The 22,960-nt window shown below is 39.7% G+C and overlaps 2 protein-coding genes across 3 annotated transcripts; both read left to right on the top strand.

Moving 5' to 3' along the window:
• The first annotated feature begins 161 nt into the window (after window positions 1-161).
• On the top strand, window positions 162-6,995 carry shpk (sedoheptulokinase). Its single transcript, XM_058383632.1, has 7 exons — window positions 162-448; window positions 531-672; window positions 1,939-2,122; window positions 2,835-2,987; window positions 3,958-4,133; window positions 5,763-5,963; window positions 6,155-6,995. Exons 1-7 carry the CDS (start codon window positions 290-292, stop codon window positions 6,562-6,564), a joined length of 1,425 nt encoding a protein of 474 aa, XP_058239615.1. The 5' UTR covers window positions 162-289; the 3' UTR covers window positions 6,565-6,995.
• A 1,777-nt stretch (window positions 6,996-8,772) lies between these two features.
• Window positions 8,773-20,016, top strand: LOC131348743 (transient receptor potential cation channel subfamily V member 1-like). 2 transcript variants are annotated; one of them, XM_058383917.1, is made up of 16 exons: window positions 8,773-8,906; window positions 11,374-11,603; window positions 11,993-12,144; window positions 12,269-12,421; window positions 13,567-13,704; window positions 13,801-14,090; window positions 14,715-14,891; window positions 15,051-15,209; window positions 15,464-15,541; window positions 15,629-15,699; window positions 15,973-16,138; window positions 16,703-16,769; window positions 16,856-17,166; window positions 17,485-17,591; window positions 18,556-18,656; window positions 18,786-20,016. In XM_058383917.1, exons 2-16 carry the CDS (start codon window positions 11,437-11,439, stop codon window positions 18,836-18,838), a joined length of 2,190 nt encoding a protein of 729 aa, XP_058239900.1. In that variant the 5' UTR covers window positions 8,773-8,906; window positions 11,374-11,436; the 3' UTR covers window positions 18,839-20,016. The 2 variants fall into 2 exon arrangements, with proteins under 2 accessions (XP_058239900.1, XP_058239901.1); XM_058383918.1 differs by having other exon boundaries at window positions 8,792-8,906; window positions 11,411-11,603.
• The last annotated feature ends 2,944 nt before the right edge of the window (window positions 20,017-22,960 follow it).

Below are 22,960 nucleotides of genomic sequence, written 5' to 3'. Positions count from 1 at the left end.
TAACGTACTGAAGGTTTGCGACAGAAAATGATCAAATTAACAAAAATTTTTTTTTTTTAAAAACGTTGTTCACCTATTTTAAGATTTCAGAATAATTCTATATATATATTATTTTATATATTGAGTAATTCTTCTTTCTTTTTTTCTTTTTTTAATTTTGTGCGCTATCTTTGACCTACGGTGTCCACAGAGGAACAAACTGGTTCGATTCAAAGCTCTTCTTTTCCTGCGTTGGCGCTGTGCATGAACTTACAGCTTCTACACTTTATTAAACATCATATTAAACACCATGGCTGCACTGTCTTCCTCATCAGCTAAGTATGTTTTGGGCATTGATTTGGGAACCACCTCGATCAAGGTTGTGTTGCTCGACACTCGATCAAAGACCGTGACGGACAGCTGCAGTTTACAGACCAGCTCTGACGTCATCGACGACACGCACGAACACGTCGGTAACACTTTATAACACGTCATGACAGTGGACTTAACGTTTAACAATAACGTTTAATGACCAACTTTCTCATATTCAGGTCAAGGAGCAGGACCCGGTGCGGATCATTGCTACTCTTGACCAGTGCATGTGTGCTCTCCCTAAGGAAAAGCTGCATGACGTCATATGCATTGGGGTGTCGGGACAGATGCATGGGGTTTTGTTCTGGAAATCTAACACAGGTGCACATTAAACTAATAACACTACCCTGAAGCCAGGGGTTCTCAAAGTGGGGTCCGGTAGTCTTCAAGATTTAGTGTGTAATAGTAACATCACTGCTTGTGATGGCACGCAGAAAGTGATGACCGAGTCTTCTTATAGGCCACAAGGAGTCAGCTGACCAAGCAGGGCGTGGCAGCAATTAGACTGCAGGAACCAATCAGGCTTCTTCCTGGACATAAGACACACAAACACCTCTCAAAACAAAAGAAAACAGAAAAGTAATACAAAAGGGATGGAACAATTAGTCAGTTTTCACTTTGGTTAAAAGAAACCCTTGCTCTTTTGTCTTGCCCGCCTTTGACATCAGAGCAGCAGACACCTGCTAACTTTTCCCATAATGAAAACAAAACAGCAACCATTTACATTTGGCAGACACCTGTATCCAGAGTGACTTACATTTTATGCAACTGAGTGATTAAGGGCTTTGTTTAAGGGCCCAGCAGTGGCAGCTTGGTGGACCTGGGATTTGAACTCACAACATTCTATTCAGTAGTCTGACAGCTTAACCACTAATCTACAATGTCTCCTTTGTCCTAGAGACTTGGGGTGCAAAGTGGGGGACATCCTGGATGGGTTGACGACCACTTGTAGGGCACAAGTGAACACAGTAGTGAGCCCAATCAGCTTAAAATGCATGTCTTTAGACTAAGGGAGGAAACCTCAAAACATCCTCAGGGGCCCCAGCAGTGGCAGCAGTAGTCCAACTTCTTAACCACTAAGCTACCATGTTCTGAGCTGGTGGCTTTCCTAACCAGCTCCAAGAGAGTTTCTTTAATATGTAATTAATGTTTAATTTTATGTTTATATGTTATATGTTTCTACCAGAAAAGTAAGCATAAACATTGTTTCAAGCATTTTAATCACACTATACGTGTAACTAGCTTGGGTTTAGTTTATGGAAAGTTCAGGAAAAAATCCTCCAATGGCTTCAGTAGATAGATATGATGATACCCAATTTGTGTAATATCAGAATAGTTAGCTTTAAAGTAATAAAATGGATGAGTTGAGATTCAGATAGAGGAAAAGGTTGAGAACTCATGGCCTATGTGAAGTATGTGAAGATGCTCTCAAAATATTCTTCAAACCTGCTCGAACTATCAGCTCTAACTGTAATAAAACACACTTACAACTCTAACCAGTGTGTGCATATACTTTCAGTGTGTTGGATTTTAATGTTTTTTCCATGACCAATCCTAATCTTGAGTTGTCTTCTGTTCGCATTTCAGGCTGTGAGTGGTCCAGTAGTCTCAGAGGTCACAGTTTCAGACCTCTGGATGTCAGTCGGCTGATCACGTGGCAGGATGGCCGCTGCACTACTGATTTTCTGTCATCGCTACCCAAACCTGAGTCACACCTGAATGTGGCTACTGGCTTTGGCTGCGCCTCCATCTTCTGGTACATGAAGCACAGGTCAGAAAGTTTTTAAGCTTTTTAGGTCATTAGTGGTTTCCATCCGTTTTGTTTAGCTCATGAGAAAACCTGTGATTTAATAATACAGTACATTTTCCTTTGTGATTTTCTTCTCAGAGGTGCACAAATGCAGCCATAATACATGCACAGAAGTATGTTTAATAAAACCAAAGGCCCAATACAGTCTAAACATCAAATGATAGCCCAACATCTAGACCAGCGTTCCTAAAATGTAGTTTTTGTTTTCACAGAATAGCCATATTCAAGCTTGAGGGTGACCTAATTGGGTAGGTCAATGTATTAGGGTTGGCTTAGTGGTATAGAGGTTAGAGCTTGTAAATTCTCCCCATGTTTCAGGGGTTCCTCCAGGTATTCCAGTTTCCTCTTCCAGTCCAAAGACATGCATTTTAAGCTGATTGTCATTACTACTATCTGTAGTGCCTGTGTCCATTTATGCCCTCCAATTGGTTGTCAACCCATCCAGGGTGTCCCCCTCTTTGCTCTTGGGATAGGGGGGTGTGGTAGATTAAGGTGTTGGACTACTGGTCAGAAGGTTGTGAGTTTGAATCCCAGGTCCACCATACTGCCACTGCTGGGCCCTTAGTTGTCTAAAATTAGATGAGATTAAATGTAAGTCAATCTGTCTACCAAATGTAACTGTCCCAGGATAATGTCCAGGTTTAGCATTCTGAGTATCATTTTCTCTTTACAGCCCTGAATTTCTTGCAAAGTTCACAGCCTCAGGAACCATCCAGGACTATGTGGTGTCCATGCTGTGTGGTTTAGAGGTCTGCCTCATGAGTGCACAGAATGCTGCAAGCTGGGGCTACTTCAACACCACCACCAACCAGTGGAATACAGAGATGTGAGTGCAGTTACACTATTTTGTGACATGTGCAACAAGAAAGGAACAAAACACTTGGGGTTTCTGGTACAGGAACATGATCAACAATCAAGCAGCCCGAGGTGATGCTGTTAAGCAGAATTAAGGCTGAATTATACTGCTGAATGGCTGTTGAATGCTATAATGACACAGTCTCCACCACTAATGTTCAGCCACAAAGATTCTAACACCGCTAATGTAAGATTCTTCATCATTGCTGAATATTTTGCTTTGCTATTATGTTTAGTGCTTAAATTTTCAGAGATTTTGATTTTGAGATGCCGATCATGACAACAATCACGATGATAGTAGGAAAACTTGTCAGTCTGTTTCATTATTGAAAGACAAATGAGTTCCTGTTATCACGTATAAGTGTTATAGTATTAAAAGCTACAGTTTCCTCAGCTACAGTTTCCTTAGCAACCTTCCTTTTCTTTAATAAACACACACACACAGGCACACACACACACAGCTTTTCTCGTCCCCAGTAAACCACAAAGTCCTCTGTCCCCTTGCCGGAAAACATGCTGGCTGCTGACAATACATTGAGTAATAGCATGTGTCAAGATTGCGAAGGACCTCAGCCATCCAAACAACTGACTTTTCTGTCTGTCAGACAAGCGCTTCCGCTCCCTGAAGAGATAAACAGAATCAAGAGGAACTTCATCCCACAGGCCATTTCAGGCCCCCATCCAGGACAACCTGGACTTTTTCTGGATACAAAACACACACACACTTCCTCCATCAGATTTATATTTTTCACTACACGTTACACTATACTATAATTGTTCACATTAGCACTTAATTCAATACGAAATTTGCATTTGAACATTGCATTGAAACCTAAAGGCAAATTCATTTCTTTACAGCTGTTAAGCAAATACATTATGAGAAACATACCCCTGATCTTTACATTGACTGAATGTTCAATGTGTTTTATTATATGTTTTAGTCTGAAAGGTGCAGGCTTCCCGATGCAGTTGTTGCCCGTGCTGGTGGATTCTGGGTCTGTAGCTGGGCAGACTTGCTCTGAATGGCACGGGATTCCTGCTAACACACCTGTAGGAGCAGCTCTGGGAGATTTCCAGTGCAGTGTTTACTCCTGTATGACGGATAAGACGGATGCAGGTATGTTGTGTTATGCCTCAGTCTCTACACTCTGGTTGAACACAAGCTTCAAATTCTTTAAGAGTGTAAATTGCTATTAGCACAGTTATGTACATTTACAACTTTTGGACACTTTTTCAAAGCAAGATGTCAGACAGTGAAGAGTAAATGTAGTTGTTGATTAGTGAATCTATTCTTCGTGGAACAGTTACCTTATTACCGCACAATCAAACTAGGAAAACTGAAGGTTTGAGTCATAAGACTTGCTTCTATCAGCTACACTAACCAGTGGTGCTCATGCAGCATCAGAGTCGAGTTAAACACTCTCAGAGGATCTGCCCTCCTCTGCATTCTGTACATCAGCTCACATACACCCACGATTGTCTAGTGAAGCTATGATTAACATGACAAAGAGCACCACCATCCATCTCACCCAGAGTGTTGCTCTTTTTAACTCCTCACCTCTCGAGATCATTCAGAGTCAAAATGATAACCTCTGATTTTTGTGTTGCCTCCACTTCCACTGTTTTTTCCTTATAACATTCCACAACGTTCTTCTCATATTGCAGCACATCAATAAAATACCCACATCTGTTGTGCCTCAGGTTGTGCTCTCCAGACTTTTCTGACCATAACTGTAAAAATAAAGATGTCTCCACATGCTTTTGATCACCAATTGGCCTTATTTAACCTTCAGATACTGTTTACACTACATGCAGGGTTTCTGTATCTGTACCAAGCATGTACACATTTAGCACCGCAATGCAGTGTTAACACTTTGGAGCAGGGTTTCATAACCTCAAGTGAAAACCCATGCTAACCAATTAAAACTGGGAAACTAGCCACGGTTTTAAAGAGGCAGTAAGAACGATGATAACCAAGGGTTTAGCACAATGTAAAAAAACCAAAACAATAAAGTTATCCGAGATTAGATAAGTGAGCTCTAGAAACATCAAGCAGTGTCAAAATAATAATAATTTGCATACGTACAGCATATACACCGATCAGGCATAACATTATGACCACTGACAGGTGAAGTGAGTAACACTGATGATCTCCTCATCATGGCACCTGTTAGTGGGTGGGATATATTAGGCAGCAAGTGAACATTTTGTCCTCAAAGTTGATGTTAGAAGCAGGAAAAATGGGCAAGCGTAAGGATTTGATTGAGTTTGACTAAGGGCCAAATCGTGATGGCTAGATGACTGGATCAGAGCATGTCAAAAACTGCAGCTCTTGTGGGGTGTTCCCGGTCTGCAGTGGTCAGTATCTATCAAAAGTTGTCCAAGGAAGGAACAGTGGTGAACCGGTGACAGGGTCATGGACGGCCAAGGCTCATTGATGCACGTGGGGAGCGAAGGCTGGCCCGTGTGATCCGATCCAACAGACGAGCTACTGTTGATCAGATTGCTGAAGAAGTTAATGCTGGTTCTGATAGAAAGGGGTCAGAATACACAGTGCATGACGGGTCAGGGCGGTTTTGGCAGAAAATAGGGGGAGCAACACAGTATTAGGCAGGTGGTCATAATGTTATGCTTGTTGTCACTGATATGAAGCATTTTAAGCACTGTGGTATGCACTGTGATATGTACATATGTGTAAAGCACTGTGGTATGTACTTAACATTTGTCTGCTTCCTGTCTTTTACAGTATTAAACATGAGCACCTCAGCACAGTTGACATTCTCCATGCCTGCTGATTTCACCCCTGCGAGTGTCCCGGATGCTCTCTCTTCCATCGCTTACTTCCCTTACTTCCACAACACTTACCTGGCTGTGGCTGCTGCGCTCAATGGAGGCAACGTTCTGGCAACGTTTGTAGGAATGTTGACTTCTTGGATGAAGGAATTTGGTAACTATATGTTTGATTGTGTATTCACATATACCCTGACATGCCTAGCTACATCCTTGATACGCCACTGGCTTGCTGGAATGTTATATTTGTAAGACGTAACGTTCGATAATATTGTTCAGGGTTGCAGAGGTAGACTGTAGACACCAGACACAACACCATATCTATATTCCTTCTCCTTTATTGCACAGGAGTCGAGGTCAGTGACTCAGAAGTGTACTCCAAGCTGATCGATTTTGCCCTAACTCAACCCAGCACTGACCTCTGTGTGACCCCGACCCTGCTAGGAGAACGACACGACCCTGGCAGCCTCGCTGCCGTGTCCCAAATCTCCCCAACCAACCTCTCACTGGCTCACGTGATGCGTGCCATTTGCGTAGGGATTGTAGCTAACCTAGCCACCATGATGCCCCCTCACGTGCTGTCGGCTATGGGAGTGAAACGGATTCTGGGTAGTGGGAGTGCTCTGTCTCGGAACGAAGCCTTGAGACAGGAAGTAGAGCGAGCGTTCCCTTTCCCTGTTGTGTATGGGAAAGACGTGGACTCAGCAGTCGGAGTGGCAATGGTTTTTAATGACAAGCTGATCAGCCACACTACATAATATACACTAGAGACACTCTACACCTTTACAGATATTATTATGTGTAATTTACAGCCTTGTTGGCTGCTGATACATTTCTTAAATTAAGAAAAGGTAATTTCACCATTAGCACATACCATATATTTTGGATCAACAATAAAATCCCTGATTTTTATGTCATTTGGTTTACAATAATAATACTTTTAGTATGAATTTTACAGATTTGCATCTTTTGGATGTTATCTAATTATTAGAACTGTGATTATTACTGTGTTGCTCATTTATTATTGATTTATTTGGGATTTGGGAATTATTTCTTATTAATTTTTGTTAATTTATTACTATTACTATTGTTGCCAGATCCCCAATTATCCCTGATGTATGTACTCACACTGAATACATGTTTTGTAATTGTCCTGTAACAGTAACTAATAATTTGTAAATAATTTTTTTCAAATTGAAATAAAACAAAATGTTATATATACTGCATTCAAGAAAATGTTTCAGGAAAATTCCAGTATACTCTCTCTCTCTCTCTCTATTCAGTCTCTCTCTCTCTGTCTCTCTCTCTCTCTCTCTCTCTCTCTCTCTCTATCTATCTATCTATTCTGTCAGTCTCGCTCTCTCTCTCTCTCTCTCTCTCTCTCTCTCTCTCTCTATCTATCTATCTATTCCGTCAGTCTCTCTCTCTCTCTCTCTCTCTCTATTCTGTCAGTCTCTCTCTCTCTCTCTATTCTGTCAGTCTCTCTCTCTCTCTCTCTCTCTCTATTCTCTCTCTTTCTCTCTCTCTCTCTCTCTCTCTCTCTCTCTCTCTCTCTATGTTACTCCAATTGTTTAAGGTTTTGTTAAAACAGCTGAGTCGTTGAGATGCTCTTGAGAAATGAAGGTAATACTTTGACAGAGGCTTGGATTTAAAACAAGCAACTTACAAATGAAATAAAAGGCAACTAAACAGCAAATACACTCTAACAGTATAATTACACAGAATTAAATAACTATCACAGAGCCATGTAGCTCAGGCTGGATCAGGTGGAGGTACATCTGTCCTAAAAATGAGGCAAACATATAAACTAGGCCATCGACATTGAGTTTTAACCGCAGTGTAAATGGCTGGCTAGTGGTTTATTATCACATCAACAGCTACTGTGATAAGAAAATGCAAACACAGTTAGAATCTTTGTGGCTGAACAATAAAGCAAAACAACAATAATTAATGTGTGACATAATCAGCTATTCCTCTTATTATGAGATGAATAAGTAAATAAATACTGGCTATAATGTTTCAGATAACATAACTATGACTTCGCGTGATACCTACCACACCCTTCCTCTCTCTCTCTCTCTCTCTCTCTCTCTCTCTCTCTCTTTTTCAGCGCTTACAAGTATTATCACTTCCTCTTATGCAGCTTCCATCTTCAAATCTGAAATCGAGGCTTGTTCCTAAGGTCAAGATGCAAAGCAAAATATTTTGAATGCATTTGTGTTGCAACAGATTTGATGCACAGTTTTCAGTGTTGCTTAGACAGTATGCATTGATAAAGATAAATGCTTGCTCAAGCAGTGTGTGTGTGCGTGTGTGTGTTTGTATGTGTGTGCGTGTATATAAGCGTACATTTTTAAAAAAGGGTGTTACTTCATCCGCTGAGACAAACCACATCCACATGCACTGTGGTTGCGCACGTGCTACTGATCACAAAAATGTAAAAACATGTTAAGATTCATTTTTATTAACAGTTTTGTATAATGAGGAAAAGCCCACTCAGAGCAGATGTGCCATTGTAAACTCAGCAGCTTTACAGACCACAGTTTGAAGGACATTTTATGCTGAACCACACAAATGAGGAAGATCTACACATGCTCACACATATAAAACTTAACATTACCTCATCTCCCCCTTCTCGCCTAATTTAGATTTTTTCCCCAATTGATCTAAAACACAATTATAGCACAAATCCAAATCCTGATAAACTGTTTTTCAAGTGTTATTGATTCTAGCCCATTCATTAGCTAGATCAAAGCATGCTAACCAGCATACATATTATTTAGGAGTTAGTAAGTTAGCACCCACATGACCAGCTAGTCTTAACTTTTAACAAAGAATCACTAAATAAATATACAAAACATCTCTTTAGGTCTTGACATAAACTCTCTCTCTCTCTCTCTCTCTCTCTCTCTCTCTCTCTCACACACACACACACACACACACACACTACTTGTTAGTAATCACTTCCTCTAATGCTGCCTTTAATTTTAGCCAGTGAAAGACTGAGCTTCTGCTCATATGCAGATGATGCTGTTATATAATAAAAGGTGCTAATGCACTTGGGAATCATTTTAATTTGGGATATTTAAGTGAAGGTTTGGTACGTACCACTTCTTTCAATTTCACTATTCATCTACATTTATGCTTGCTATTCTATCTAAAGTATTAAGTATCTTAAATATTAATAATGATTATAGCTAATAAAAGCGATTATTCACTTTTCTCCCTAATAATAATAATTATTATTATAATACAGTACACATCTTCTTTTAAACCATGTAAAAAATGATGCCTTCCAGATGCATTTTTTGTTTTTTTAATATCTATGAAATGAAAAATGAGCAGTAATGCGGTTTCATGCCTTTACCCTCAGCCCATCGCTCAGCTCCATGATCTATACTAATATATACTGTGCTTATATTAACTTCATCTCATGGTTTTGGTTCGCTCTTAAGACAGGAAGTTTGACTGAGACTGCATGCTTATGGCAAATGTAGGTAATAATGATAATAACTGTTCGTAATGTGTGAATGTGTGTAATAGACTGGCATCCTGCCCTGGTTCAACCCTGCTTTGTGCACTAGGAGTGGCTCTAGGTTCCCCGTGAGCCTAGAGAGTGGATGAATGATTTGCTAAACACTTTTATTTAAAATGAGTGACTTGTAGAAGTGAAAGACGATGCAGTCGTATATCATCGGTTACAGAGCTGAGCAGTTGTTTCCTCGAGACTTCAAGATGTTTCAACATGTTTTGACAACATCATTAAACACCAGAAGAGGAACTATCTTTGGTTTAAATGGGGTTTATCACTTCCATACAGTTCCAGAAACTTGTCGAATCTATGCCAAGGTGCTTTAAAGCCGTTCTTCATTCTTCTTTTTTTAATGCCACTCATTATTTTGGGGCATTTTGAGGGATTTGGAGGGATTTTGGGGTAGCTTAGTGGTTACGGCGTTAGACTATTAGATTGGACGATTGTTCATTCAAATCCCAGGTCCACCAGGCTGCCACCACTGGGCCTCTGAGCAAGGCCCTTAATCTTCATTTGGTTAGTTATATAACATAAGAATGCTGTAAATATAACTTTTGCTGTTTTAATAAAATAAATAAGTTTCTGTGGATGTCTGAGACAAATATTTGAGCTAGATTACACTGATCAGGCATAACATTATGAGCACTGAGAGGTGTGAGGAGTGAATAAGACTGATGATCTCCTCATCATGGCACCTGTTAGTGGGTGGGATATATTAGGCAGCAAGTGAACATTTTGTCCTCAAAGTTGATTTTAAAAGCAGGAAAAATGGACAAGAGTTACTTCTGCTTTTCCCCATCTGTATCCTGGACTAAAACTTCCCCTATCATACCATCCAAAAAATTATGGAACTTAAAAATGTTTGCACTCAAATGCATATAAAGTTCTTTCTGGTGAGCAAATAAAAAACTCTAGGTCCTGGTCAGGTAGACAAGTCTTGAGAGTGTTATTGAAATGTTTGGTATTTAAAAGAGCAATCATTCTTTCTTCATTCTACGACAAGTTTAGGAAATGAAATAAGTCACCAAAAAATATAAAAGAACAAGGAATTTGAATCAGTACTAGACCAGGACATCGTGTGAAGCATGAGGAATAGAAAATCTCCTGGTTTGACCAAATGATTCTGCATGTTCAATCACTTTCAGGGTACAGTTGCTGATATAGAAAAATAAATAAAATAAATTTGTCTCTAATCGTTTGTTTTAAAATGACCTCTCGACCTCTCATGTGAATGTAAATGCCTTTGTTTCCTTGTCATAAATATACAGTAACACAAAATGAGCTGAGATAGAATATCTTTTAATGAATATCTTAAACTTTTGGACTGACATGTACACTACCAGTCAAAAGTTTGGACACACCTTTTAATTCAATGTTTTTTTGTTTAGGGATTTATTTTCTACATTCTAGAACAATACTGGAGATTTCAACACTATGAAATAACACACATGGAGTTAAGTAATCCATATGTAACGACAACAAAAAACAGTCAGTTGTTATTTTAAGACACGAAGGTCAGGTGTTCTGGAATAGTTCTTGCGAGAACAGTATTGTCAAGTGCATTTACAAAACCCATCAAGCACCATGATGAAACTGGCTCACATGAAGACCATCCCAGTAAAGCAAGACCAAAACTTACCTCTGCTGCAGAGGAGAAGTTCATTTAGTGTTACCAGCCTCAGAAATCACCAATTAACAGCACCTCAGATTAGAGCCGTTATGAAGGCTTTACAGAGCATCAGTAACAGACATATCTCAATATCAGCTGTTCAAAGGACATTATTGTGTATTTCGGCCGCCTTCAGGATTGTTTTACAATGTAGAAAGAAATAAACATCAGGAAAGACCATGGAATTAGAAGGTGTGTCCAAACTTTTGACTGGTAGTGTAAGTTGCTGTAAGTTATATGATATACGACTCCCTGTGAGACAGTTATAACAAACTAAAAGAATGGAAATAAATATGATCTAGAATTTATTGTTTAATTTATAATGTATTAACTGAACATTTCTAACATTTCTATTTTCCACAATAGGTCTTGTGCCGAACATAAACGTCCCGTCTTTCCCCAGGGCTGTGACACTGACAAGGACCGACAATGAGCAAGGCACCCTTTAAAATTGAGAGAGATGGCAGGACGGACGAGGAGAGGGAAAGGGACAATGAAATGAGAAAACCAGCTGTACAGTCACCAATGGACACTTTCTTTCCAGAGGACCAGGCTAATGTCCCACATGAAATCAAAATCAACATGAACGCTGTTGAGTGAGTAAAAGGCTGTGTGATTTGAACATACTCCAAGTAGACAGGTTGAATATCTAATCAACCCTACTCACCTGTTACTGGGTGCTGCTCAGGTAGCGACATAAATATCGATCACTTTATGGTACTGTTTTCCCTAAGTACAAATACTCTGTATTTCTGTTTAGAATTTTACACTATATAAGATTTGGAAGCATTGCGTGTTTATAATTGTCTATGTAATTTACTGTATACATTGTTCAGGTACCTAATAAATGTGATAATGCTAAGATCTATGGGATGTTTTCCAGTAAATTGTTTTTCTGTTTAGAAAACCAAAATGTAGGTGAGCAATATCTTTATTACTAAATTGTAAAAAGAGTATAAAAGGTTTGTGTTTGTTGTTTCTGCAGCAAACTGCTAGGGTTAAACGACCCACCAGTTCGGGATGACAAGTTTGAATGGAAGAAGCTTTTTGGTGCTGTTGCCAGCGGTGACATCACTAGGCTTGAAGGCCTGGAGGAGTATCTGGACACCTATGACAAGACACTGATGAGCAAAGATTGTAAGAATTAGTTTAAAACTCCATATAATTGCATACAGAATCCTAGGCCTCTTATCATGGTGTGTGTCAATACGTAATATATGGTTATAGTAGTAATAGCATTATTATGTCCCATGTTCCACAGATCAGCCTGAGGGGAAGACAGTCCTGATGATTGCTCTGCTAAACCTGAAAAATGAAGATAACAAAATAGTGGAGTACCTGCTCAGCATTGCAGAGAAAAAAAATTATCTTAATGAGTTAGTGACTGCAACACGTACAGATACATGCCATAAAGGTGTGAACATTTTAACTATATAACGATTTTGATGCTCTACCTACAATATTGGTATATAATTATTCATCAATATGTTGTCTGTGTTGAGAAAGGTCCTCCACCTTAATTTATGTCTGGTCAGGGTTAGTCTTAGAGACTAAGACTCTTAGACTCAACAGATAGCTGCAGGCAGTAATTTTATACTTATGTACATAGTGCACCTATATGATAGGTTTACCTGATAACAGTGTAGATAGAAGGTGAAGTTAAAAAACAGTGCTACTGGAACTTGACAGGACTTTATACAGCCCTGATTTCAACCTCACCAAAAACTTTTGGCATTAAATTGAGCATGAATTTGGGAAGATTTGGAGAATTATGTGACTATCTGAATGCCTCACTAATGTTGTTGCGATTTAATGAGAAGAACTCCGTGCAGCAACATTCCAATAGAGACAATAATGCTGCACCGACTAGGCATAATATTATGACCACCTACCTAATATTGTTTTGGTCCCCCTTTTGCCAAAACAGCCCTGACCTGTCATGTACTCTGTATTCTGACACCTTTCTATCAGAACCAGCATTTACTTCTTCAGCAATCTGAGCAACAGTAGCTCGTCTGTTGGACCGGATCACACGGGCCAGCCTTCACTCCCCACATAAATCAGTGAGCCTTGGATGCCCATGACCCTGTCGCTGGTTCACCACTGCTCTGTTTATTGGATTTATTATTATTTGTCTCTTGTCAAACTCGCTCAGATCCTTAAACTTGTCCATTTTTCCTGCTTCTAACACATCAAGTTTGAGGACAAAATGTTCACTTGCTGCCTAATATATCCCACCCACTAACAGGTGCCATGATGAGGAGATCATCAGTCTTATTCACTTCACCTGCCAGTGCTCATAATATTATGGCTGGTCGCTGTATTATTGAAATTGTATTATGGAACGTTGCTGAATGGATTTCTTCCCATTAAGTCTCAACAACATTAGTGAGGCACTGACATAATTCTTCAGCTCATGCCAAAAGTTTTTTGCTGAGGTTGAGATCAGAGCTGTATAAAGCTGACTGAACATGTGATAAAAGAAGAAAATGTTAGATCTAACTTCCCCAGGTATGGTTGTTACATACATAGAGTGGTGTTTTTGTGTGATTGGTGCAGGACAGACGGCTCTTCATATAGCCATTGAGAGGAGAAAGAAAAGATTTGTTAAGCTGCTCATTGAGAAAGGGGCTGATGTCCATGCAAAGGCCTGTGGGACATTTTTCCAGCCACTTAGTGAACAATGTTTCTACTTTGGTAAGTATAAGATCATAGATTATAGTTTTGTAGTTTAATCAATAATATACAGTGTTCCATGTGTTCATTCCATGTGTCCAAACCCTTTTTCTACAGGAGAGCTTCCACTTTCTCTGGCAGCCTGTATTAATCAGGAAGATATAGTGGACCTGCTGATGGAAAGAGCAGACGTGAGGCGTACAGACACTCTGGGCAACTCGGTTCTCCACGCTCTTGTGATGGTGGCTGATGACAAATCGGACAATATAGACTTTGTTACTTCCATGTACGACTTCATTCTTGCCAAAGATGCGGCTATGAATCCTAATATGGAGAAGCTGGAGGACATTGAGAACAGTCAGGGACTTACTCCCATCAAACTGGCTGCAAAGTTAGGAAAGATTGGGGTAAGAGTGTATCAGTACCAAAAATGTACTAATAATGCTAAATAATGAGTGACCAAGCTTAAATTAAATTTAGTCAGTCATCTAAACTGAAATACATTTACATGTCTAGCATTTAGCACATATTCTTCAACACAGAATCTTCCAGAAATTAATCTAGGGTGTGGTAGATGGTTAATACAGACAGGGCAGCCTTAAAAATCAATGTGGAGCTTTTGCAGTTCATCTAAAAGTTTCAGAGCTTTCCTAACATCTGTATTTTGGTGCAAGCAACAAGCCTGATTCTGCATTTTAGCTGTGCTGGAAGCTGGAAAGAAAACACTGGCAGGTTAAGGGACTGGCATGAGGAACAGAAGCAACATTTGCTTTAAGACTTGCACAGTCATGTTCACATGTACATTGGTGCTTCCTAATTTTGACAGAAATATTTTTTCCTTTAAATGAGTCACTGAGTTCTCCATTCTTTGTCTGAAAATATTATATTATAATCATCTTTATTATATACAACCTGTAGATCTTATACATGAGAGATGATCTTTGTAATTTATACTTTGATGCTTTGTCTGGGTGTTCCTGTTAAAATCTACAATTACGTTAACTAAATGAAAATGTTTTTTGTTCCACCAGCTGCTCAAACACATTCTGCATCGCGAGTTCCTGCAAGAAGAGTGCAGGCATCTGTCCCGAAAGTTTACGGAGTGGGTATATGGCCCAGCATCTGGTTCAGTATACGACTTGGACTCTGTCGACACGTACAAGCCAAACTCTGTCCTAGAGATAGTTGTTTATGGCTCAGAAATACCTGTAAGAGAAATATATCCTTTTTTATAATACAGAATATGCATTCTCTCTGATTGGCTGATAATCGGCTTATAAATTATACAGCCTTTATACCCAAAGTAGTTACATTTAGATTATGAGTTAAACGCAGCTACATGCTAATGCTGTGGTATCTCGTTACAGAATCGTCTAGAGATGCTTCAGATCGAGCCACTTAATAAATTACTGGAAGACAAATGGAAAAGATTTGCTAAATGGATATTCCACGGCAAGCTTATTGTGTATTTATTATATCTCATCATCTTCACAGCTGTTTCTTATCACAACCATGAAGAAGGAACAGTGAGTTCAGACCACACTTAGTTATCGTTGATTTGGACGTGTTTTTATTCAGAAAAATAACTAACATAAATAAACAAAGAGCATGTAAATATCAAAAAACTATTTGATTAATTCTTGATTGATTTGAAGAAAAATAAAACATCCACTATTAAACATGCAAAATATAATCTTATATTATTATTAGTTTTTACTTATTTGTCAAAGTCACCGATTTTTTAATTTTTTTAATTTATTTGCCAATCTTTCCAATTAAGGCAAATCCGAAAGGCCACCTCCTGCGTGCTGGTTATGCCATCGTGGCATTCGGATCACTCTACATCATAATTGTTGTGGTGTGTATCAGTTTATTTATTTATTTTTTTCCTTTTTTAATTGCTAAGGTTAATTCAAATCTAAGAATGACTTACATCCTCTTGTAGCTGATAGATATAAGGAAAAAGCGTCCAAGTCTGCAAGCAATCCTGATAGATGGCTATTCTGACCTGCTTTTGTGAGTGCTTTCCCTTAAATATTTTATATACACCAAATAATTAACAGATTAAAACCGGTAGGTTATCATACATGGTACCAGTGATAGAAGACTTTGTATTGTTTTTATTGATTAAAGGATAAATTGTTTTAATTAGTTCTTTGTCCTTAATCCTTATACAGAATTATAAATAAATATCTTCTTACAAAAATGGTCCATGCTGTGGTATAACCAGATACAGTATATTACATTCTACATATTAGTAAACAATCCGTATGTCTTCTGGTGCTGTAGTTTATTGCAGGCTGGCTTGTTTCTGATCTGTATGGTGCTGTATTTCTGTGGACACCAGCAGTATCTTGCCTTCCTGGTGCTCAGTTTGGCTCTGTCCTGGGTTAATCTGCTCTACTTCTCTAGAGGAAGTAAAAACATGGGGATCTACAACATCATGATTCAGAAGGTGAATGATATATTTTCTTTCCACTCTCATGGTAAAACATCAGTAATTCATCAGGTCTACATGAAATGATGCGAGGAAGTCAGCTGTGATAAATCCACCTCATAGGGAAAAGTTTACAGCAGAGTAAATTAATACTTTAAATTTGACTACTTAGAAATATGTTATTGTTGGCCCAGAATAAATGGAATAAATCTGTCAAGTGTCATGAATCTAAACTCATAGGAATCCTTTGCTAAACTTTCAGAAATAAAGTTAATAATTATCCCTGTTTTTAAGGTGGTACCATTAAGGGTATATCTTTTGCCCATTTATTATGTATGTATTGCCAGGAAACGTGACAAGTTTAGACTCCATGGCCTAGTGAACCAGTATCAATGTATTCACTAATAGAGATCATATTTTGCTCTAGATAAAAGCTCCTGCCAAATAACATAAATGTAAATGAATAAATTTACACTGCCTCCAGGTGATGCATATCTGCAAGTACAAGATGTTTCCAACTTACATTATCAAGTTTATAAGGTAACACTTACAAATTCTGACTCCTGTCATTCTGTTTACTAGATTTTCCTAGGTGATATCATGCGCTTCCTCCTTGTCTACGTTGTCTTCGTCGTTGGATTTTCAGCAGGTACCATTTACCAAATCATCTCTCACTGCTCCACAATAATCATTCCAGTCACTAATCACTTCCTTTATTTCGTTCTCCCTAAACAGCTTTAGTGACTCTACTCAATAACCCCACAGAAGGACTGCATTTGGACGCAGCCAATACAAATGTGACAGAAGGCTGCAATGAACCCAACTTTAAAACCATCTCATGCACCATTCTGCAGCTGTTAAAGTTCACTATAGGCATAGGCGACCTGGAGTTCACAGAGGAGAACAAGTATAAACATGCATTTTATGTGCTGCTCATATCCTACATTGTTCTCACGTACATACTGCTGCTGAACATGTTAATCGCTCTAATGAGCAAGAGCGTCGAGGACATGTCTGAGAAGAGCACCAACATCTGGAAACTGCAGGTATACATTCAATGCTTCTTTTTACACACATGCATGTTCCACCTCATATAAGGAAACAGGAAATTTCATGTCAAAAGACTACCTGGGGTCAGAGGGTTATTTGATAATAAAAGAATGATTTTATTAATTTTGTGGCATTAATAAAAAAATCTATAGGGGTATCATAATTTGATAAACATAGAAAAATGAACGTAGAAAAATCTGAATGCGATTCCATTTGAACCTTATATGGCAACCAATCTAAGCATTTAGACCTTGGTGACAATACGCCATGCTTCTGTGTAACGGTAAATGTTCTGGATGTGTGTGTTTTCCCAGCGTGCCATCACCATTTTGGATATAGAAAGATATGCAAGCTGTCTGAAGAAGAAGTTTCGCTCAGGATTGAGGAGGAACCTGGGCAATACAGAGCGCTGGTTTCTCAGGTGAACAGAAACATCTTAATAACTATAGACCAAATTATTACAGAGGTATTCAAACGGTGGAGAATTACAGGGGGGCATTAATTCCCAGGGTGACCAAGCTGCCATTGTTGGGCTCCTGAGCAAGGTCCTTAACCCTCAGTTATTTAGTTGTATAAAGTGATATAAATTGTGAGTGGCTCTGGATAAGGGCATCTGCCAAATGCTAGAAATAAATGCACTGTAGCATTACAATTAAGATAATACAGTCCAAAGACATGTCTTCTAGTCTGATTGGCATATCTATATTGTCTGGGTGTATTTATGTGTGTGTGTGTGTGTGTAATTCCATCCTGGTTGTACCCCTCCTTCTGCTCCAAGTCCCTTGGGATAGACTCCCAATTGCCCACAACCCTGTATAGGATAAGCGCTAAAGAAAATAGATCATATTAAAATATATTTTCACTTCTGATCTCAGTCAAAACTATTAATTTTAAATACTTCAGTGTGAGAACTTTTTAACTGATTCAGTTTTAACTCTGACTAGTGACCTTCACTTTTACACTTTTATATCACACTTAATGAGAATGATTAGTCCTGACGTGAGCACAGGACACTCGTTATGATTACAGATATAAATCTATGGTGAGATTATTTCATCGGTTGTTTAAGTACATTATTTATTTATTTTGCTTCTGCTTTCCTATGTAAAAGTACTAAATTTGGAGAGCAGTCCCATAATCAAGCTGATTTTACAATACAACCAAACATTAATAAATAAACAAAGAAGCCTTTATTTGTCACATATTCATTACAGTACAGTAAAATGCTTTTTACTGAGATTGCAGGGTGATACAGCACCTCTTAAACAGAGAGGGTTAAGGGCCCAACGCGGGCAGCATGATAGTGCTGGGGCTTGAACCCTGACCTTCCGATCAACATCCTTAATAATTCAATAATTGTTGAGTTTGTCCCTTGTTTTCCGCAGAGTGGAGGAAGTCAACTGGAAAAATTGCGAACGCAACCTGGGCATCATCAGTGAAGATCCTGGGAAATGCAACAGAATAATGCAACCTGAATCTTACAGAGGTATTTAGGATTTGTTTCTAATTGGTGATGCAAATACAGGTGGTGGCACAGATTTAAGTCTTATCCTTTATACAGATATAAGTAACAAGATTGTAAGTTGATGCTTATGATGTGTATCACTCTTTCCAGAGCCCAGTCAACAGAGACCCAAAGTCCAGGCAGAGGAAGAGGCACTCCTGTAATAAGTGTAATTAAACTGGAAAAAGGAAATATCGTCACATCAGTGTCACATCATCGCCGTTATACTGTGCACATCCCAGAGCAGCCTACAAACATGGCTGCATGACAAGGACTACACCACCCAGACTCTTGCATGTTTCTAATCACCAAACTACTGAATACACAAAGTTCAGTGCACTCAATCACCTTCATAGCACATTCCCATGGTTTATAAGGACTCTGAACACACATGATTTCGTAAAGTTTACACTCTGTGTCTTTTTGTGTCAGTTTACCAAGCTTTTGGAATTGCTGTTTTTCTGGCTTGATCTTGTTTACATTCCTGTTTTTTGGCATCGCCGGGTGTAGTTCATGCTGTCTGATTATCGCATGTCTGTTTTCATGACCTAAGTCTTTTGCCAAAAAATCGCATTGTATTATTTCACTTACATCCAACCTGCACATGTCCAGTTATTATTTTCTAATATTAAAAATGTTTAGGCAATTATGAAATGCTGCAGGATTTTGAAGACTGTTTTCTGAAACTATTTAAAAGTTATGTGTGTGTGGGGGGGTGTGTGGGGGTGGGGGTGGGGGTGCTGCCCTCTAGTGGTCTGGAGGGGAAGTGTATCTGTTAGATATTGCACTCTGCAGGTTAGTTACTTAGTTACAGGATGATGTACAGGGTGGTTCTGAAGTCTTCTCTAATTACCTATTAATACCAAATACTTCACTAATCCATAAAAATAAAATAAAGAAATTTCCTCAGGCCTGGATGAGAAGAAGCAACCGGCTTTATTTTTATCAAGCCGATCCTTAACAAATAACACCAAAAAGGCACTCAATTACACAGCGTACACACACGTTAAGGATCTCCCCCACTTTCTGGGCCACCCCATTCCAAAACTTTGTGATTAGTGGACAAAGCCAGAGGGAATGCATATATGTACCGATTTCACTCTGACATTTGTTACACAGTGGAGAGTGATTGGTATTTATCTTATTCAAATCCTGTGGGGAAATGTATAATCTTAACAGTAATTTGTATTGCATCTATTGCAAGTGAATATGCATCTAGTAGACTTGACTGTATGTACCCAGGCAACATTGATATACTCAGAATTGGAATCTTTCTCCCAAATGCACCAAATATGATCTATACCACTGTGATCCATTTAATGAAACAAAATATATGCTTTTGAAATAAGATGCCGTGTGTTGGTCATTTTCAACAGAAAATCATCTATGTCACAGTATACTGGCCTATCCCCAGGAGGTTTGACATTACTAGAATTAATAAAATGATGAACCTGGAGGTATCCCCAAAAGCTGCTACTGTCCAATTCAAATTTGTCCTTCAGCTGATTAAAGAACATTAAAGTATTATCTAAAAATAGATCTCCGGCCACCCTAATACCCTTACCATGCCATCTATGAAATAGGGTTTTCTGAACCCCAGGGAGAAAATCTCTATTACCAGTCAAGGGAGTCAGACCTGATAGCATGCCCCTCCTCACTGCACACTTCATAATGTCCTGCAAAACTTTAACCGTGTTGAAAATGATAGGGTTATTTCTTATTTCAGGCCATGACTTAAAGCCTTTGCTACATGTAAGCAGGCTTAACAACAAGTAAGGCATCACCGCCCATTCGTCGACACATGGCTTGGATTTCAAGTAAGAATGCAACTAATACAATATTATGCGAGTATGGCAAGCCCTAAGATGTTCTTCCTAGGGAACCAAAGTGGTAACATTTGCATGGGATATAATATACGAAGGAGAATATTCATCTTAATGAGATTAATTCTCCCCATCCGGGATATGGGAAGATTAAACCAACGTTCCAAATCGTCCTTTATACTTTTAGTGAGTGAAATACTAGCGGTTAATTCCGAAAGATTTTCAAGTACGTTAGGAGCGTAAACACTTCCGATAAGGACCCTTTCACCAAACAACTGGCCAAGAATAAGAATATAACAGACGCCTTTTTTTAAATCATATCCTCAAACCTAAAATTCAATTTCTTATGAACCAAGATAGCTACTCCTCTACTGTGAGAATTAAAAGATGAACTGAAAACTTGGCCCACCCATCCTCGTCTAAGCTTCAAATGTTCTGTATCAGTCAAGTGAGTTTCCTGTAATAAAGCAATCTCAGCTTGTTCCCTTTTGAGGTACAATATTATTTTCTGTCTTTTAATTAGATGGTTAAGCCCTTTAAGATTCAAAGAAACAATCTTAATATCACTCATAACCCAGGAATTATGTAAAAGGGTGTCACAGTGTATGCTGATCCAGACCACCAGAGGGAACCATCGCCTGAATATTGACTGTGTGCATGTGGTTTCCTGTTTCCTGTTTCCTGTTTCTAGGACGTTTAAGCAGCATGCTCTCTCTGATCCAATGCGAAGCATCGTTTCCCTGAGTCTCGTGCCAGGGAAACGATGCCAAGCCTTGCTGTTACTAGCCATTCTGATTGCTTATTGTGTATGATCCTTGCCTGTTTTCCTGATTCCACGGTTTACGGTTTCTGTTTTGGTTTTGGACTGACTCCGCCAAGAGAGCTTTCCAACGAGCTTTCTGTTAAAGCAGAGCTTCACTTCCGCTCCCCTCCTCTGCCATCTGAGACCTGACCTACCATTCATTGTCGAAGTGGATGCCTCTAGTAGTGGGATAGGAGCAGTCCTGTCACAGCGACAACCTGGGTCCGGGAAGGTCCACCCCGTGCCTTCTTTTCAAGAACACTCACACCTGCAGAGACTAATTATGACGTGGGAAACAGAGAGCTATTATCCATGAAAGCGGCCTTAGAAGAGTGGAGGCACTGGCTGGAAGGAGCCAACCACCCATTTTTGATCATCACCGATCATAAGAACCTCGCATATCTCCGTGAAGCCAAGAGACTAAATCCCCACCAAGCCAGATGGGAGCTATTCTTCTCCAGGTTCAAGTTCTCTGTCACGTACCAACCCGGCTCTAAGAATGGGAAAGCGGATGCTCTCTCTAGACTCCACGACACCACCAGTCAACCTACATCCCCTGAGCCCATCCTACCTCCGTCTGTTCTCATAGCACCAGTTCAATGGGACATACTTCGGGAGATCAAACAAGCCCAACACTCTGAGCCACCTCCGTCCAACTGCCCTCCAGCTAAAGTGTTAGTTCCCACCACGCTGCGAACTCGGCTTATCCAATGGACTCACGAGAGCCCGAGCACAGGACATCCGGGTATCCACAGAATGACCCAGCTGATCCGGCAGCAGTTTTGGTGGCCATCTCTACACAGAACCCGTTCAGCTCCACGACGTCATCGATCCTGAGAAGCTGGTTCTAAGTCACCTCATAGCATGTCTCCCACCTAGACTGGATCCACACCAGTTTGCCTACTGCCCGAATAGGTCAACAGAGGATGCCATTTCCACTGCTATTCATCTAGCTCTCACCCACCTGGACAATAACAATACATACATTCGGATGTTGTTCATTGACTTCAGCTCTGCTTTTAATTCAGTCGTCCCTAGTAAACTGATCGCTTAGCTCGGTGACCTGGGTATTTGCACATCCATATGCAGTTGGATTATGGACTTCTTAACAAATAGACCTCTGTCTGTAAGGTTGGGTAATCACATATCCTCAACCCTCATCCTGAACACCGGCGTCCCACAAGGCTGTGTGCTGAGCCCACTGCTCTACTCCCTGTTCACCCATGACTGTGTTCTGTGGCATAACTCCAACATCTTCATCAAGTATGCAGATGATACCACAGTTGTTGGCCGAATCAGCAACAAGGATGAATCGGCCTACAGGGAAGAGATCCAAAGCCTGTCAGCATAGTGTTCCATGAACAACCTCACCCTCAATGCCACAAAGACCAAAGAGCTCATTGTGGACTTCCGGAAATCTAACAGCAGCAGACACTCCCCTATCTACATCAACGGGTCTGAAGCACAGCATGTCTCCAGCTTTAAGTTCCTGGGTGTCCTCATCTCCGCGGATCTGTCTTAGCATCTGAACACCTCAACTCTGGTTCGGAAGGCGCAACAACGTCTTTACTTTCTGAGAAGACTGAAAAAAGTTCACCTACCCCCCAAGATCCTGACCAACTTTTACCACTGCATTATTGAAAGCATCTTGACAAGCTCCA

Source organism: Hemibagrus wyckioides, linkage group LG28 (genome assembly GCF_019097595.1).
Source record: "Hemibagrus wyckioides isolate EC202008001 linkage group LG28, SWU_Hwy_1.0, whole genome shotgun sequence".
NCBI classification, from domain to species: Eukaryota; Metazoa; Chordata; class Actinopteri; order Siluriformes; family Bagridae; genus Hemibagrus; species Hemibagrus wyckioides.
The sequence above is the reverse complement of the archived record's forward strand: the minus strand, read 5'-3'. Positions and strand labels throughout refer to the sequence as shown.

What these genes read in the sequence shown, in the direction of transcription:
- shpk (XM_058383632.1), top strand. Translation starts at nt 290, where the DNA reads ATGGCTGCACTGTCTTCCTCATCAGCTAAGTATGTTTTGGGCATTGAT. An exon ending in GTTCTGGAAATCTAACACAG is followed by an intron (nt 673 to 1,938) that starts GTGCACATTAAA and finishes TTCGCATTTCAG; the next exon opens with GCTGTGAGTGGTCCAGTAGT. An exon ending in TTCTGGTACATGAAGCACAG is followed by an intron (nt 2,123 to 2,834) that starts GTCAGAAAGTTT and finishes TTCTCTTTACAG; the next exon opens with CCCTGAATTTCTTGCAAAGT.
- LOC131348743 (XM_058383917.1), top strand. Translation starts at nt 11,437, where the DNA reads ATGAGCAAGGCACCCTTTAAAATTGAGAGAGATGGCAGGACGGACGAG. An exon ending in ATCAACATGAACGCTGTTGA is followed by an intron (nt 11,604 to 11,992) that starts GTGAGTAAAAGG and finishes TTGTTTCTGCAG; the next exon opens with CAAACTGCTAGGGTTAAACG. An exon ending in CCAACATCTGGAAACTGCAG is followed by an intron (nt 17,167 to 17,484) that starts GTATACATTCAA and finishes GTGTTTTCCCAG; the next exon opens with CGTGCCATCACCATTTTGGA.